The sequence below is a fragment of the Panthera tigris genome, chromosome D3 (genome assembly GCF_018350195.1).
Source record: "Panthera tigris isolate Pti1 chromosome D3, P.tigris_Pti1_mat1.1, whole genome shotgun sequence".
Classification (NCBI taxonomy): Eukaryota; Metazoa; Chordata; class Mammalia; order Carnivora; family Felidae; genus Panthera; species Panthera tigris.
In genome coordinates, this window is record NC_056671.1 from 21,300,429 (window position 1) to 21,317,887 (window position 17,459).

Sequence of the window (17,459 nt, forward strand, 5' to 3'; positions counted from 1 at the left end):
CAGTTGGGTATACAGTGGATGCTTAGTACATTCTTCCTTCATGAATCTGCTGACTAAATAGTATGAATGGAAGCAGAGACTGGGAAATGACCTGGCAAGAGTGGTTGAAGCAGACCACCTCCAAGCTTGAAGTGGATTTTAATTGGAATGTCCAATCAAGCATTGCCTTCTAAGGATTGTTTCTGTGAAACATTCAAGACTCAACCAATCCTATAGCCAAAAATGAGTTCAATTCCAACCCCTAGCTCCAAATGTCTGAATAGAAAAGATGACTTTACAGAGGGCTGAAAAGATGCGAATGGAAGAGTGGGCATTGCAGTAACCCTACACCCCAATTGTGCTTTGTGAGGACTAGAGCTCATCCCTGCCTACTCGAGAAATTTCTCTTGATCTTTGAGACTTAAGAACAGTTGACAATGTGATATAAAAGGAGGTGGGTGAGAAAAGAGTCCTTAAGGCCAGAATTATTCATAGGAACTTCTTCCTACCCAACTTTGCAGTCCTTGAGGATGACTGAAGGGGCCAACAGGAGCTCTGGCAGTTCCTAGCTAAGGACAGGCTCAACCCAGAGCACCCAGGTAGATAAATTAAAATTCCCCTAAGGCAGGGGTCAGCAAGCTTCTCTGTAAAGTGCCAGACTGTAAGTATTTTAGTTTATGAGCCATACAGTCCATTGCAACCACACAACTCTGCTGTTGTAGCACAGAAGCAGCCATAGTGAATATGTAAAACCAACAAGCATAACTGTGTTCCAATGAAACTATTCATGAACACTGAAACTTGAATTTCATATAATTTCACACATCACAAAATATTAGTCTTCCTTATATATTTTTAACCATTCAAAAATGTAAAAAAAAATTTTTTTAGCTTACCAACCACACAAAAACTGGTAACTGGCTGGATTTAGCCCACAGGATTCCTGCCTTAAAGAGGTATGATGGAAAATCTCAACATTTACCTGCTTTAAAGAAATCTGATTTGGGTCTTTTAACTCTGATCCTAGTCTGTTCCCTTGGATTGCAGATGGGCGCCTCTCTCTTCGCCAGTAATATCGGCAGTGGCCACTTTGTGGGGCTGGCTGGGACGGGAGCAGCTTCAGGAATCGCCACTGCAACATTTGAATGGAATGTAAGTGACATAATAAGCTTTTTCCTTTAAATCCAAACTCTGTCCAGGTATGTTCTTCTGGGAGTCTGTATAGGGTATATCTTTCTTTGATTTCTAGTTTTCCTTCTAACCAACCCCTAGTTTGAAACTGAGTCTTCTCTGAATGTGGCTCCATTCTGCCTGCCTGGGACAATCCAGTCTCATTCTCTACTTCTGAGATTTTGCTCAAGTAGTATTCCCACCAGGAATATCATTTCTATATGATTGAATCCCCACTTTCACTTGACCTCCTTGATCATTTTTAGTTCTCACTTGTTTCTTTCCTTCCTGAGCTATTACACTACGTGTCCGGCTCTGAATTAGATGCACAGAATAAAAACATGTAAAAGCAATGATCCCTTCTTTTGAGAAGCTTATATCCCAGTGGGAAAGACAGATACACATTCACTATGGTGTAGGAAGTACAAGGAGAGAAGCACACATTGAGTGTTGGGAGAGCTCACACAGGAGGGAATCTATCCTAGATGAAGGATGAGACTTGGCACATGTTAAGGGAGATGGCACTCATCCATTCAGATAGATGAATAGAAATTGACCAAGTGGGACTTGGCTAAGGACATGAGAGCTGAGTAAGGAGTAAATGATTTAAAGATAGTAGATAGAATCTAAAAGACTTTGTGTTTGAGTTCTTAATTGTTCTACTGCCATTTCACCAGTAGAAGCTGTGTCCCCTTAATTAGACACTAAGTCCTTTAAGGGCAGGGATCAATTCCTCTCATATCACCTCATCATCTAGCCCTTGTCTGGGTACATGCATTAATATTTCTTGAGGTGCCTGAGCTTTTTCTGTTCTTGTATCCCTTCTGGTGTTTGCAAATACACATTATGCATTTCGGTCAGAGGAAGATGTTTACGTGGAAACAAGTCAGATCACAGTGAAAGTATAAACAGACCATGCCTGGATAGACTCAGGAAATGACCTTGAGTCATCCAAAAATACCTGTACCCATCCCTTGTTGAAGATTTTCCCCTTAGCTTTGCTTTAGTAGTATCAGGGACTCCAGAATGGACCCTGTCTCCAGACATGCCCTATGGCCCATGTTTTGTTTTGATAGTGCCATAAACTGGACAAGATGCCCTATGGCCCCAGTGGGTGTGATTATCAGGTTGCCAAGGGTCTAGCTTTTTTAGCCTGTGACCTTGGGCTTCCTTAATCTCTGTGAGGCTCAGGTTCCCCCTCCATAAAACAGGAATAACTACTTACCTTATCTGCCTCATCTGGTTGTTATGAGGACAACACAAGTGATATATGTGAAGACTTTGTATATATTAACATTAATGCAAGATTATACTATTACCATTATTATATGTGGCATGACTTGGGAGACAGTAGGAATATTCTTCTTTCATCAAACTGCTTTCTTATTGCTTTGTCACTCTATATATAACTTCTCCCTTTCAAGAATTATTCCTGTTGGGGGCACCTGAGTGGCTCAGTCAGTTGAGCATCTGACTCTTGGTTTCAGCTCAGTTCATGATCCTAGGGCCATGGGATCAAGCTTCACATAGGGCTCTGAGTCAAGCATGGAGCCTGCTTAGGAGTCTCTCTCTCTCTCTCTCTCTCTCTCTCTCTCTCTCTTTATCTCTCTCTCCCTCTGCCTCTCTCCCCCACCCATGCGCTCTCTCTCTCTCTCAAAATAAATAATAATAAATTAAAAATAAAATAAAAACTATTTTTAAAAAGTATTATTCCTTTTGGCAAAAATAATATGAACTTCCTGGGTCCAGCTGGGCTCATATCTCTTATCTTCTGTATCTAAATTACAGAAACAGAGGGAAAGAATCTGTAGCTGTCTTGGGCTCATAATTGGTTGAGTGGGACAGGATCCATGCAAATTTACTTTGTTTTCTGATTCAGAGGTCATGAAGTGATAAGTCCCACAAGCCAAGCCCCTCAAACTTCACACTGTTTTCTGGGATTTTGTAGGCTTTGCTGCTGTTGCTGGTTCTAGGATGGTTCTTTGTCCCCATATACATCAAGGCAGGGGTGAGTACCTGCAGGTGTTCTCAGTTCTCATCTGTCAGGCATTCATTTATTCACTCATTCTTTCTGCCCAATCATGAAACCTGGGTAATATCACTTGTCCCAGGATTTCTGGGCTTACATTTACATAAATCCACTAAATGCTACCAGATTGCTCTTGAAAGTGGCTGCAGTCAGCTGTCCTCTTTCCTATGACTATTGTGAGGGTTCCCATTTTCCCACATCCTCACCAACACATGTTATTTTTCTTCATTATAATTTTTGCCATTCTGAGATTTATAGTTTCTTTTTTTAATTAGGAGTGGGATATACCATAGCTCTATGAGCTCCCCTTCAACCCAGGTATCACCAACCACTGTTCTGCCTTTCCAAGCAGACCTCCCACATTTATTCTTCTACTGCTGGTACTCAGACCATGAAGTGCTATATCCTGGAATAATTCTTGGGATTAGGGTGTTCAGGGGCAAGCCTTCTGGCTCATACCTTTGCAGGTCACCATATATTCTCCTTTTGCTCATCCTGGGTCCCTTCTAGTACCAGGTTTGAACAATTTCTGTAGAATGATGCTCTCCTTGGTAAAAGGATCAATGCCACAGAACTCATGCATGTGTTTTTGGAAGTGGTTTACCATGTTTGAGGTTTCTGAGCCACCAAGAGTTATCCTTTTTGTTTTTGATATTATATAAATATTTATTTAATGTTCTTTTATATTGGAGGAAATTAAATCATAAGCTTAATCTGCTATAAAAAACTAGCAAGCTGCACCTTTTATAATACACATCACATAGTTGATCTCATATTTCAGTAATAACCTCAGACTTTTTTCTAATTAGAGATTTAATTTAACTCTCTTCTTTTCAATAAACATAATCACATATATACCCAAATAAGTGCAAACCTGTGCAGCCACTCTGGAAAACAGTGTGGAGATTCCTCAAAAAATTAAAAATAGAACTACCCTACAACCCAGCAATTGCACTACTAGGTATTTATCCAAGGGATACAGGTATGCTGTTTTGAAGGGGCACATGCACCCCAATGTTTATAGCAGCACTATCAACAATAGCCAAAGTAAGGAAAGAGCCCAAAGTCCATCGATGGATGAATGGATAAAGAAGATGTGGTATATATATAGTGAAGTATTACTTGGCAATCAAAAAGGATAAAATCTTGCCATTTGCAACTACGCAGATGGAACTAGAGGGTATTATGCTAAGCAAAATTAGTCAGTCAGAGAAAGATAAATATCATACAGCTTCACTCATATGAGGACTTTAAGACACAGAACAGGTGAACACAAGGGAAGGGAAGCAAAAATAATATAAAATCAGTGAGGGGGACAAAACATAAGAGACTCTTAAATGTGGAAAGCAAACAGAGGGTTTACTGGAGGGATTGTGGGAGGGGGGATGGGCTAAATGGGTAAGGGACATTAAGGAATCTACTCCAGAAATCATTGTTGCACTATATGCTAACTTGGATGCAAATTAAATATATATATATATATATATATATATATACACACACACACACATATATATATATATACATACACACACACACACACACACACACACACATATATATATATACCCAAATAGAGGTGGATGGGAGATAGGCTAGATGGGTAATGGGTAGTAAAGAGGGTAACTGTGATGAGCATTGGGTGTTGTACATAAGTGATGAATCACTGAATTCTACTCCTGAAACCAATATTGCACCATATGTTAACTAACTAAAACTTAAATTTAATATATACATATATGCCAAATATATATTTCCAATTTGTTTTATTATCAATTTATTATGTAACCATTAATTGTGGTTCATTATTTTTAAGTAATATTGTTTTTACTGGCTTGCAAAATTATTGATGAAAATAATAAAAATTATTTGTTGAACATCTACCATGCATTTGGTGTTGTTGTAGGTATTTTACATATACCTTCATATTAAATCCCTACTTTACAGATGAGAAAAAGGAGGTTTGGAGAAATTGTCAATTTCCAAAGGTCTCACTTGTAGTAAATGTCAGATCTGGGAATGGATCCTAAGATTGTCTGATTCCAATGCCTGTGTTTATTCCAGGCTTTCTGCTCTCCCAAGGGACTGTGTTTTACTCACCTCTGTATTCCTAAGGTACCAGGTACAGTTACAGAAGTGCAGATGCACATAAGTACTTAGTAAGTGTTGAATAATCTGAATGCGCTGGGCTCTGAAGGTGAATCCCTGTCGATGTCTGTCTCTGCAGGTGATGACTATGCCAGAATATCTGAGGAAGAGGTTTGGTGGGAAGCGACTCCAGATCTACCTCTCTGTCCTCTCCCTCTTCATCTGTGTGGCTCTGAGAATCTCAGTGAGTTCAGTGCACCTGGCATTCTTGCTTCTTGCAATTACCTTGGTGAGGTTAGAATACTAGAATCAGAGAAATGAGTGTATAGACTATCGATTGCCCTGATAGGTCTAGCCATATGGTATCTTAAACTAGCTAGGGCCTTTCTACTAAGGAGTTTTAGAAACCCTAAATTCAGTTACAAGTCATGAGAGACTCCAGAGTATAAACCACCTTTTCATTAAGGATATGAAAAAACAATGTACAGGAGGAACAAAATGTTTCATTCAAGTAACACAGTTATTAAGTAGTAGAAAGGAGGAGGATTCTCTAGTCCCCTGCCTTTCTATATACAATAACCTCTTTATTTTCTTTGTTGGAAAGATTTATATTTATATTTTCATTTCATTGATTACCTGGCACATGAACCAGAAGGAAAGTGCTTTGTATTATTATAATGACTTCTTAAATTTACTCTATTTTATCTAAGACTGTCCCTATAGCACAGATGTCACAAATAAATGTCAGAAGATTTCTAAAGTTGTTGGAAAGTTAAATTCCTTGGAGATAATCATTGAGGAGAAAAGAAAGAAATGTGAAGAGTCAGCAATACATGTAGAAAACAAAGAGTAACATTTGATCCTCATGTATTGGTGACTAACGAAATAATTTTCTCCAAGTTTATAGTCTAGGCAGTTCATGAAAGAAGAAGCTGAAGTGCATTTTTGTTTTTCTGTTGAGTCATTCTTGTAAATAAACCAGTTGCTCTGATTAGATCGCATGAGCTTCTTAATACAACGTGAGCATTTTCCAGCACTCACTGTATATTATTGAGTATCTGTACTAGAGGTAATAAAGATTCTTATGCACTAGGAGTTCACTATATGGTTAAGAATATAAGAATTATAGGGACACCTGGATGGCTCAATCAGTTAAGTGTCTGACTTTTTATCTCAGCTCATGTATTGATCTCAGGGTTGTAAGTTCAGACCATATTGGGCTCTGCACTGGGTGTGAAACCTACTTTAAAAAAAAGAATATAAGAATTATACACATGAAATCATTAGCACTTTATGATGGTATATGAAAATATATTAAGATGTGAACTGGAACAGACTGTGTGGACAAGCATAGGAGACATTCTAGGGACACCCAGGAAATGGAGTGGTCCCTGCTGGGTGGAAATGGAGGCATGGTGGGGTGGGGGGTGCTCAAACAAGTCCTCAAGATAAGAAACTTAGGAGAGGCCAAGCAAAGCAGAGAAGCCTATATATTCCACAAGTGGGTGGGATTCAGTGATCTCCCGTTTTTCCTCTGGCTCTGACATGTACAGCTTTCACATCCTAAAGAATGTGAACAAGGTGCTGGAGCAAAATGGGACCCTGAGGAATGCAATCTCCTGAAGTGGAAGGTTCCTAGTGGCAGGGAAGGGATGGATTCTTGGGGAGCTGGATGGAGGAACAGGAAAGGCAAAGAACATGTGTGTAACTTAGCTGGAAAGACACAGTGGCAGCAGTCCATTCTTACCTACGAGGCTATGTTTCAAGTGATATTAATAGTGATTAATCTTAGACATGACCTTTTGTGTATTATTACACTTTGATAGCAGAGTCTGTCCTAGTTATTCATTAAGCAGCTCATTATGAGGAGTTAAAACAGGGTAACTTTCAGTCTCCCCTGCATCAGGTTTGAAAGAGATCATCTTATTCACTGGTTCTCAACCTCCACTAATACCTACCTATACTGAGAATCATAGCAGACCTCGTGCATCTTGATCCCTAAATATTTCAGTCTGAATGCTTTACACACACTGATATTCTTTTAGAAAACCACACTGCAAATTTTAAGATCAGGAACTTAATCTTGATACAAACACACATAACCTACAGACTTTATTCAGATATGACAATTGTCTTAATAATATCTTTTAACAGCAAAAGAAAATCCTGTAGCATTAAATGCCTTCCTTCCATGAGAAATATTTTATGATCATTGTAAATGTAATTAATTCCATTGAATTGGACATGCAAAAATGGCAAGTTTTATGTTATTTATCTTGCCACCATAAAAAAATCATTGGTAATATGTTTATATATCATTTTGTAAATATTAATTTAATGCTTTCATTGTACTATATAAGAGAGAAGAAAGTCAAGAAACTCATAATATGATAATATGTGTTTTCATATGTAAATGATTCAGCATGAATATACAAGCCCTAATGCTGTGGTTGAATAACTCCCCACTATGTAAATCTGTATGAACATGACAGCTATAAATGCAGACAAATGCAGGTGTGTTTTATGGCAATTGAAATGCAATGAGTGACATCTCAGTAGGTGATATCTATTCTAAAATGGTAAATAATTTCTTTGCAAATATCCAATTTATAAAAAGTTAAATCTTGCCTCAATTTACATAGTGGTTGAACTCCTTGTAAACCCAGTGATAAAGTTGCAGAAAGTACTTTGGGTTTGTAACTCAGCGTTAGGTTCAAGAATAGGCTTTTCACCCATACAAATAGCTACTGGGATGATAAAACATTAGGTTTTATTTCAAATATTAGGGGGAAAATTTAACCATATACTGTGACACCACTTCCAAATTCATGTTCTACAAAGAAACCTACCTCTAATTCTTCTAATTCTGAATCCTGATATCCTTTCTCTCACCTCACTCATGCTTTCCTTTTTCTTCAATTCCATCCTTATAATCACTCTTTGGCACATAGCCTCAATTTCTTTGCATGTCTTTCCTTTCATTGAACTCCCCTAGAAAAACTCCAAACCTGGTTTAATCCAGCTTCCCACTTACTCTGTGCATGCACCCAGGGATTTTACTCCTGTGTTTCTAACTAACATGCTTATGTGATGTTTCTAGGGTTTTGGTTTGGTTTGGAGGTTTTGATATGGAATCTGGGAGGATCAGAGTTGAAGGGGCAGATCCAAGTGGGGCTAGCACAAGTTTGTGTTGAAGATCCAGGAGGCTGGAAAGCACACTTTGGGACACAGGGATCCAGGTAGTGCAGGGTGCACATGATCTTACATCTTAAGGTCTCTCTGTAAGACCCCTTCCTGGCCTCTAAACCTCAACCAATAATCCTTTTATTGTATTTCTTTATGATTTTTCTCTGGTGCTCTCAATAACTGTCCTAAATGATCCACAAACTTTTTTAGCTACTAGTCCTCTGCCTCTTATCAAAACATCTCATCTCCCTTTTTATCTAGAAAATTTAAGCATGAACCATTCATCCCCCACTTAAAAAGTCTACATTTGCCTCATTCTTTCCTTCTTTACACCAGTCTGAAGATGAAGAGTCTTCCTTTTTGTAAAAGGCTAACACTTGACCCTATGCCTATTCTTGATCCCATCTCTTCTCAATGTTTCTGGCATTTGCTTCATAATTACCCCCTCTATCATATTTTCCTGTTATTTTCTACTATCCTAAGTGTGCTCAAGTATCTTCCTCCTTAACAGAAACCATTGCTTTACTGTCTCATACTACTCTACTTTTAATCATTGTTTCTCTGCTGACAATCATGAAAGAGTAGTCTATACAAGCTATAGCATAGACATTTCTTACTTTCTGTTCACTCACCCATTGTTCCTATCTATGATCAGTCCAATAATTAATCCCCTGAGGATTAGATCTGGCTTCCAAGGAGTTCATAATTGTATTGCAGAGATGTCATGTATAGATACAGCAAATATTAGTGGGAAATCATCACTAAAGAGCTAAATGATGTGGTGCATGTTTCTTTCCCATCCTAACTATTCCCTTTTTAGTCAGACATATTTTCTGGAGCCATATTCATCAAGCTGGCCTTGGGATTGGACCTTTACCTGGCAATCTTCATCCTCTTGGCTATAACTGCTATTTACACAATCACTGGTGAGTTTGCTGCCAGTTTAGCTCAGTCATGCTGTCGTCTGCTGATCTCACACCAACCTGCAATGAGCAACCTCAGTGTTACCACCAAGGTTATGGCTATCCCTTTATTCCCACTATGAGAGTCAGGCACAGGCCCAGAAGCACAACTAGAGCAAAGCAAACAGAATCCTCAGTATTATAGAGTGACAGAATCAGCTTAAAAAACAAGACTCATCTACATGCTGCCTGCAAAAACTCATTTCAGACATAAAGACACATGCATATTGAAAGTGAGGAACTAAAGAAATATTTATCATGAAAATGGATATCAAAAGAAAGCCAGAGTAGCAATACTTATATTGGGTAAAATAGACCTTAAAACAAAGACTGTAAAAAGAAGCAAAAAAGGACACTATATAATAATAAAGGACACAATCCAACAAGAAGATATAATAATTTTAAATATTTGTGCACCCAACATAGAAGTGCCCAAACATATAAAACAGTTAAAAACAGGGGCGCCTGGGTGGCTCAGTCGGTTAAGCGTCCAACTTCAGCTCAGGTCATGATCTCGCGGTCCATGAGTTCGAGCCCAGCATCGGGCTCTGGGCTGATGGCTCAGAGCCTGGAGCCTGCTTCTGATTCTGTGTCTCCCTCTCTCTCTGCCCCTCCCCTGTTCATGCTCTGTCTCTCTCTGTCTCAAAAATAAATAAACGTTAAAAAAAAACTTTAAAAAAAACAGTTAAAAACAAACATAAAGGAACTAAATTAACCCATTGTAATACAATAATTGTAGGAGACTTTAACACCCCACTTACATTGATGGACAGATCATCTAAACAGAAGAACATAAGGAAACTGTGACTTTGAATGATTCACTGGACCAAATGAATTTAACAGATATTCAGAACTAAAACAACTAAAACAGCAGAATACACATTCTTTTCAAGTGTACATGGAAAATTCTCCAGAATAGATCACATGCTAGGTCATAAATCAGGCCTCAACAAATACAAAAAGATTGAAATAATACCATGCATCTTTTCTGACCACAACACTATGAAACCAGAAGTCAACCACAAGAAAAATATTTGGAAAGACCACAAATACATGGGGGTTAAACAACATCCTACTAAACAATGAATGGGTCAACTAGGAAATCAAGAAGAGGAAAGAAAGAAAGAAAGAAAGAAAGAAAGAAAGAAAGAAAGAAAGAAAGAAAGAAAGAAAAAAGATACAGGAGGGGCTGGGTGGCTCAGTCAGTTAAGCATCCAACTTCAGCTCAGGTTATGATCTCACAATTCGTGGGTTCAAGCCACTGGTTGGGCTCTGCGTTGACAGCTCAGAGCCTGGAGCCTGCTTCAGATTCTGTGTCTCCCTCTCTCTCTGCCCCTTCCCCACTTGCTTTCTGTCTCTCTGTCTCTCAAATATAAATAAAGCATTAATTTTTTTAAAAAAAATACATGTAAACAAGTGGAAATTAATGACAGTCCAAAACCTTTGGGATGCAGGAAAAGCAGCCCCAAGAAGGAAGTAAATAGAAATATAAGCGTACGTCAAAGCAAGAAAAATCTCAAACAACCTAACCTTACACTTAAATGACCTAGAAAAAGAACAACAAACAAAACCCAAAACCAGCAGAAGGAAGGAGATAATAAAGATTACAGGAGAAATAAATGATTTAAAAAAATAGAACACCTCAAAGAAACGAGGATCTGGTTCTCTGAAAAGATTAACAAAATAGATCAACCTCTAGCCAGACTCATCAGAGAGAGAGAGAGAGAATTCAAATAAACAAAAACAAAACAAAAGAGGAAAAATAACAACCAACAACACAGAAATACAAACAATTGTAAGAGGACATTATGAAAAACTGTATGCCTACTTATTAGACAACTTAGAAGAAATGGATAAATTCCTAGAAACATATAAACAACAAAAACTGAAGCTGAAAGAAATAGAAAATGTGACCAGACCAATTACCAGTTATAAAATTGAATCAGTAATCAAAAAACTCCCAACAAACAAAAGTCCAGGACCAGATGGCTTCACAGGCAAAATCTACCAAACACTTAAAAAACAGTTAATAACTATTCTTCCCAAACTATTTCTTTTTTTTTCAATATATGAAGTTTATTGTCAAATTGGTTTCCATACAACACCCAGTGCTCACCCCAAAAGGTGCCCTCCTCAATACCCATCACCCACCCTCCCCTCCCTCCCACCCCCCATCAACCCTCAGTTTGTTCTCAGTTTTTAACAGTCTCTTATGCTTTGGCTCTCTCCCACTCTAACCTCTTTTTTTTTTTTCTTCCCCTCCCCCATGGGTTTCTGTTGAGTTTCTCAGGATCCACATAAGAGTGAAACCATATGGTATCTGTCTTTCTCTGTATGGCTTATTTCACTTAGCATCACACTCTCCAGTTCCATCCATGTTGCTACAAAGGGCCATATTTCATTCTTTCTCATTGCCACGTAGTACTCCATTGTGTATATAAACCACAATTTCTTTATCCATTCATCAGTTGATGGACATTTAGGCTCTTTCCATAATTTGGCTATTGTTGAGAGTGCTGCTATAAACATTGGGGTACAAGTGCCCCTATACATCAGTATTCCTCTATCCCTTGGATAAATTCCTAGCAGTGCTATTGCTGGGTCATAGGGTAGGTCTATTTTTACTTTTCTGAGGAACCTCCACACCGTTTTCCAGAGAGGCTGCACCAATTTGCATTCCCACCAACAGTGCAAGAGGGTTCCCATTTCTCCACATCCTCTCCAGCATCTATAGTCTCCTAATTTGTTCATTTGGCCACTCTGACTGGCATGAGGTGATATCTGAATGTGGTTTTGATTTGTATTTCCCTGATGAGGAGCGACGTTGAGCATCTTTTCATGTGCCTGTTGGCCATCTGGATGTCTTCTTTAGAGAAGTGTCTATTCATGTTTTCTGCCCATTTCTTCACTGGGTTATTTGTTTTTCGGGTGTGGAGTTTGGTGAGCTCTTTATAGATTTTGGATACTAGCCCTTTGTCCGATATGTCATTTGCAAATATCTTTTCCCATTCCGTTGGTTGCCTTTTAGTTTTGTTGGTTGTTTCCTTTGCTGTGCAGAAGCTTTTTATCTTCATAAGGTCCCAGTCGTTCATTTTTGCTTTTAATTCCCTTGCCTTTGGGGATGTGTCAAGTAAGAAATTGCTATGGCTGAGGTCAGAGAGGTCTTTTCCTGCTTTCTCCTCTAGGGTTTTGATGGTTTCCTGTCTCACATTCAGGTCCTTTATCCATTTTGAGTTTATTTTTGTGAATGGTGTGAGAAAGTGGTCTAGTTTCAATCTTCTGCATGTTGCTGTCCAGTTCTCCCAGCACCATTTGTTAAAGAGACTGTCTTTTTTCCATTGGATATTCTCTTCCCAAACTATTTCAAAAAAATAAAAGAAGAAGAAAAATTTCCAAGTTTATCCTATCAGACCAGTATCATCCTGACATCAAAACCAGATAAAGACATTACCAAAAAAAAAATAATAAATAAATAAATAATAAATAAACAGAACTTTAGGCCAATATCTCTAACAACCATAAATGCAAAAATCCTCAACAAAATACAAGTAAACTGAATCCAACAAAATATATTTTAAAAATCATTCACAATGATTAAGTGGGATTTATTCCTGGGTTGCAAATATGGTTCAATATTCGCAAATCAATCAACATCACATCAATAAAAGAAAGGATAAAAACCATGTGATCATTTTAGTAGATGGATGCAGAAAAAGCATTTTACAAAGTACGACATCCATTCTTGGTGAAAAACCGTCAACAAAATAGGTTTAGAGGGAACATATTATAACATAATAAATGCCATATGTGAAAAACCCACAGCGAACATCACACTCAATGGGGAAAAACTGAGAGCTTTCCCCCCAAGGTCAGGAACAAGACAAGGATGTCCACTCTCACCACTTTTATTCAACATAGTACTGGAAGTCCTAACCACAGCCTTCAGACGTTGAAAAGATATAAAAGGCATCCAAATCAATAAAGAAGAAGTAAAACTTTTACTATTTACAGAATGACATGATACTGCACATAAAAAACCCTAAAGACTCCACCAAAAATCTTCTAGAACTTATAAATGAATTCAGTAAAATCACAGGATACAAAATAAATGTATGAAAATCTGTATTTCTATACACCAAAAATGAAGCAGTAGAAAGAGAAATTAAGAAATGAGTCCCACGGGCACTGGGTGGCTCAATCTGTTAAGCATCCGACTATGGCTCAGGTCATGATCTTGCGATTCTTGGGTACGAGCCCACCGTCGGTCTCTGTGCTGACAGCTCAAAGCCTGGAGCCTGCTTTGGATTCTGTGTGTGTGTCTCTCTCTCTCTGCCCCTCTCCCATTCATGTTCTGTCTCTCAAAATTAAGTAAATGTTAAAAATTAAAAAAGAAAAAAGAAATGAATCCCATTTACAATTGCACCAAAAATAATATGATATGTAGGAATAAGCCTAGCCAAAGAGGTGAAAGACCTGTATTCTGCAAACTATAAAACACTGATGAAAGGAAAGAAAGACAACACAAAGAAATGGAAAGACATTCCATATTCATGGATCAGAAGGATGAATATTGTTAAAATGTCTATACTATCCAAAGCAATCTACATATTTAATATAATCTCTATCAAAATACTAAAAGCATTTTTCACAGAGCAGGAACAAACAATCCTAAAATTTGTATGGAACCTGAAAAGACCTCAAATAGCCAAAAGAATTTTGAAAAAGAAAAATCAAAGCTGGAAAAATCACAATTCTGGATTTCAAGTTACATCACAAGGCTGTAGTCATCAAGACAGTATGGTACTGGCACACCAATAATACATAGATCAATAGAACAGAATAGAAAACCCAGAAATAAACCCACAATTATATGATCATTTAATCTTTCACAAAGCAGGAAAGAAGATCCAATGAGAAAAAGACAGTCTCTTCAGCCAATGGTGTTGGGAAAACTGGATGGTGAACATACAGAAGAATGAAACTGGACCACTTACTTACACCACACACACACACACACACACACACACACACAAATCAAAATGGATGAAAGACTTAAATGTGAGACTGGAAACAATAAAAATACTTAAAGAGAGCACGGGCAGTAATTTCTCTGACATTGGCCATAGCAACTGCTTTCTAGATGTCTCCTGAGGCAGTGGAAATAAAAACAAAAATAAACTATTGGGACTTCATCAAAATAAAAACCTTCTGCACAGCAAAGGAGACAACCAATAAAACTAAAAGGGAACCTACCAACTGGGAAAAAAATATCTGTAAATGATATATTCTATAAAGGGTTAGTATCCAACATATATAAAGAATTTATCCAATTCAACACCAAAAAAAATTAAAAAATAAAAAATAATCCAGTTAAAAAATGGGCAGAAGACATGAACAGACATTTCTCCAAAGAAGACGTACAGATGGCCAACAGACACATGAAAAGATGTTCACCATCACTCACTATCAGGAAAATTCAAATCAAAATTACAATGAGATTCACCTCACACCTGTCAGAATGGCTAAAATCAACAACACAAGAAGCAAGTTTTGGCAAGGATGTGAAGAAAAAGGAACCCTTGTGCACTGTTTGTGGTAATGCAAACTGGTGCAACCACTGGAAAGCAGTATGGGGTTTACTCAAAAAATTAAAAATAGAACTACCCTATGATCCAGTAATCACACTGGGTATTTACTCAAAAAAAGACAAAAAACAAAAAACAAAAACTAATTTGGAGGGATACATGCACCCATATGTTTATAGCAGCGTTATTTACAATAGCCAAATTATGGTAGCAGCCCAAGTGTCCTTTGATAGATAAATGGATAAAGATTATGTTGATACACACACACACACACACACACACACACACACACCATGGAATATTATTCAGCCATAAAAAAAGAATGAAACCTTGCCATTTGCAGCAACATGGATGGAGCTAAGGAGTATAATGCTAAGTGAAATAAATTAGTCAGAAAAGACAAATACCATATTATTTCACTCATATGTGGAATTTAAGAAACAAAACAAATGAGCAAAGGAAAAGAAAAGAGAGAGAGAGACAAACTAAGAAATAGCCTCTTAACTATAGAGAACAAAGTGATAGTTATCAGAAGGGAGGTGTGTTGGGAATGGGTGAAATAGGTGGTGGGGCTTAAGGAGTGCACTCATTGTGATGAGCAATGGGTGATGTATGGAATTATTGAATCCTATATTGTACAACTGAAACTAATATAACACCATAAGTTAACTATATTGGAATTAAAATTTTTAAAAGTTAATTACTAAACTGAGAAGGAAGCATTTGACTCTGCATATCCAGAACATTTCCATTTCAAAAAAAAAAATCCTCACTATTAGGTGTAAGCACCTTGACTGAAGGTAATGATGTGGTAGGTACAGTGGGGAAATGGTGATTTGTCTCAGCTTTTTGTTTAGGGCCCAGATTGCCATTTGGAATCCAGCATAGCATACACATGGAAAGTCAAAATGAAATAGCAGCTCAGACATGGGATTGACAAATCCAAGGCAGCGCCCAAATAAGTACAGGATGCCTGGGCTCTGAAAGGCAGAATCAGGAGAGAAGAACTGGAGCAGTGAGTTGGTTGTTGGGATAAAGTATGTGGCAATGGTCCAAGCAGGCTCTCATGGGCCTAGCATCCAACACTTACTAACTTATGAAAATGAAACTATACAAGTTTAGTTGGACAAAATAAAGAAAAATAACAGCTGGAACAATCAAGATAGTTCTAGAGCAATTTTCATACATATAGCATATGTTTCAAAATAAATGAAAGATGAAGACATAAGTCTTCTATCTACGATCAGCCTTGTTTTCCCATGATACTCTTAGAAGGAAATAGCTTGTTGGCTGAGAGTCTAGCAAGTCTAGAGTTGAAAAAGAAGTTGCTGTTTGCATAACACTTGAGCAAAACACAAGTCAACAGCTATATCTGGCATTCAACTTATGAAACAATGATATGTTCCAATACTAGAGCAAAAATTGCTTTGCCCTATTTTTTGAGAACTAGTATACTGTGCTAAATGGAGTGAATTGAGAGGTAGTTAAGGGGAAAACTTTCATGATAATGAAGTATTGCCTTTTCTTTCTTTTAAATTTTTTTTTTTCAATTCAAGTTAGTTAGTATATATTGTAATAATGGTTTTAGGAATAGAATTTAGTGATTCATCACTTATAACATATAACACCCAGTGCTCATCCCAGCAAGTGCCCTCCTTAATGCCAATCGCCAGTTTAGCCCATCCCCCCACTCAACTCACCTCCAGCAACCTCAGTTTGTTCTCTATATTTAAGAGTCTCTTACGGTTTGCCTCCCTCTCTGTTTATATATTATTTCATTTTTCCTTCCCTCCACTATGTTCATCTGTTTTGCTTTTTAATTATGAGCAAAATCATATGGTATTTGTTTTTTACTAACTTATTTCACTTAGCATAATATACTCTGGTTCCAAAAGTTTTGCCTTTTCTGCTATTTGGTATTCAAAAACTCACATAAGAGTGAAATTCCAGTATAATTCATAGAAACTTTGAGTCAAGGCAAGATAAGGGAGACAAGAGGGTTAATGTGACACATAAATACTAAGGAGATAATGATGCCAAGAGGAGCTTGCGGCCCAGTCAAGAACTTTTCATATATTCTTTGCTGAGTTTCTAGAGTTTGGTTTGAGGAAAACCTAAAAGTGAAGGCAAAGAGATGAGAGTACAGGGAAAAAATATCCTGATTCTTTTCTTTCTCTACACAGGGGGCTTGGCCTCAGTTATTTACACAGACACCCTCCAGACCATCATCATGCTGATCGGTTCCTTTATTCTCATGGGGTATGGTAAGTGATGACAGTGGGAGCAGTTCCCTGGGGCTGGAAATCATGAGATTTGTGTCTGTTCAGTCGCTCTTTACTACTGCCTCCCGTTCCCTGGTCACACTTTTCAACATACATATAATACATCATTGAAGCATCTGCCTAACTTCTTGCTGTACTATCTCAGCATGAGAAAATGAGGGGGGAAGAACTTTACTTT

At 37.7% G+C, this 17,459-nt stretch overlaps 1 protein-coding gene and 1 long non-coding RNA gene across 7 annotated transcripts in view; one reads left to right on the top strand and one right to left on the bottom strand.

Annotated features, from left to right (window-relative positions):
• SLC5A4 (solute carrier family 5 member 4) overlaps window positions 1–17,459 on the top strand; it is a 58,082-nt gene that overhangs the window by 15,253 nt on the left and 25,370 nt on the right. For 2 of the 5 annotated variants that reach the window (XM_042961976.1, XM_042961978.1), the window contains 5 exons: window positions 1,007–1,131; window positions 3,098–3,157; window positions 5,406–5,510; window positions 9,273–9,378; window positions 17,183–17,263. In XM_042961976.1, the coding sequence (XP_042817910.1) occupies window positions 1,007–1,131; window positions 3,098–3,157; window positions 5,406–5,510; window positions 9,273–9,378; window positions 17,183–17,263 (477 nt within the window). The remainder of the gene's footprint in view (window positions 1–1,006; window positions 1,132–3,097; window positions 3,158–5,405; window positions 5,511–9,272; window positions 9,379–17,182; window positions 17,264–17,459) is intronic. The other 3 variants (XM_042961981.1, XM_042961980.1, XM_042961977.1) reach the window with 2 other exon arrangements.
• Window positions 1,034–10,329, bottom strand: LOC122232517. 2 transcript variants are annotated; one of them, XR_006209840.1, is made up of 3 exons: window positions 10,176–10,329; window positions 9,330–9,435; window positions 1,034–1,111 (listed from the first exon to the last, which is right to left on the bottom strand). It is a non-coding gene; the product is annotated as an uncharacterized LOC122232517 (long non-coding RNA). The 2 variants fall into 2 exon arrangements; XR_006209841.1 differs by lacking the exon at window positions 1,034–1,111 and adding an exon at window positions 5,492–5,569.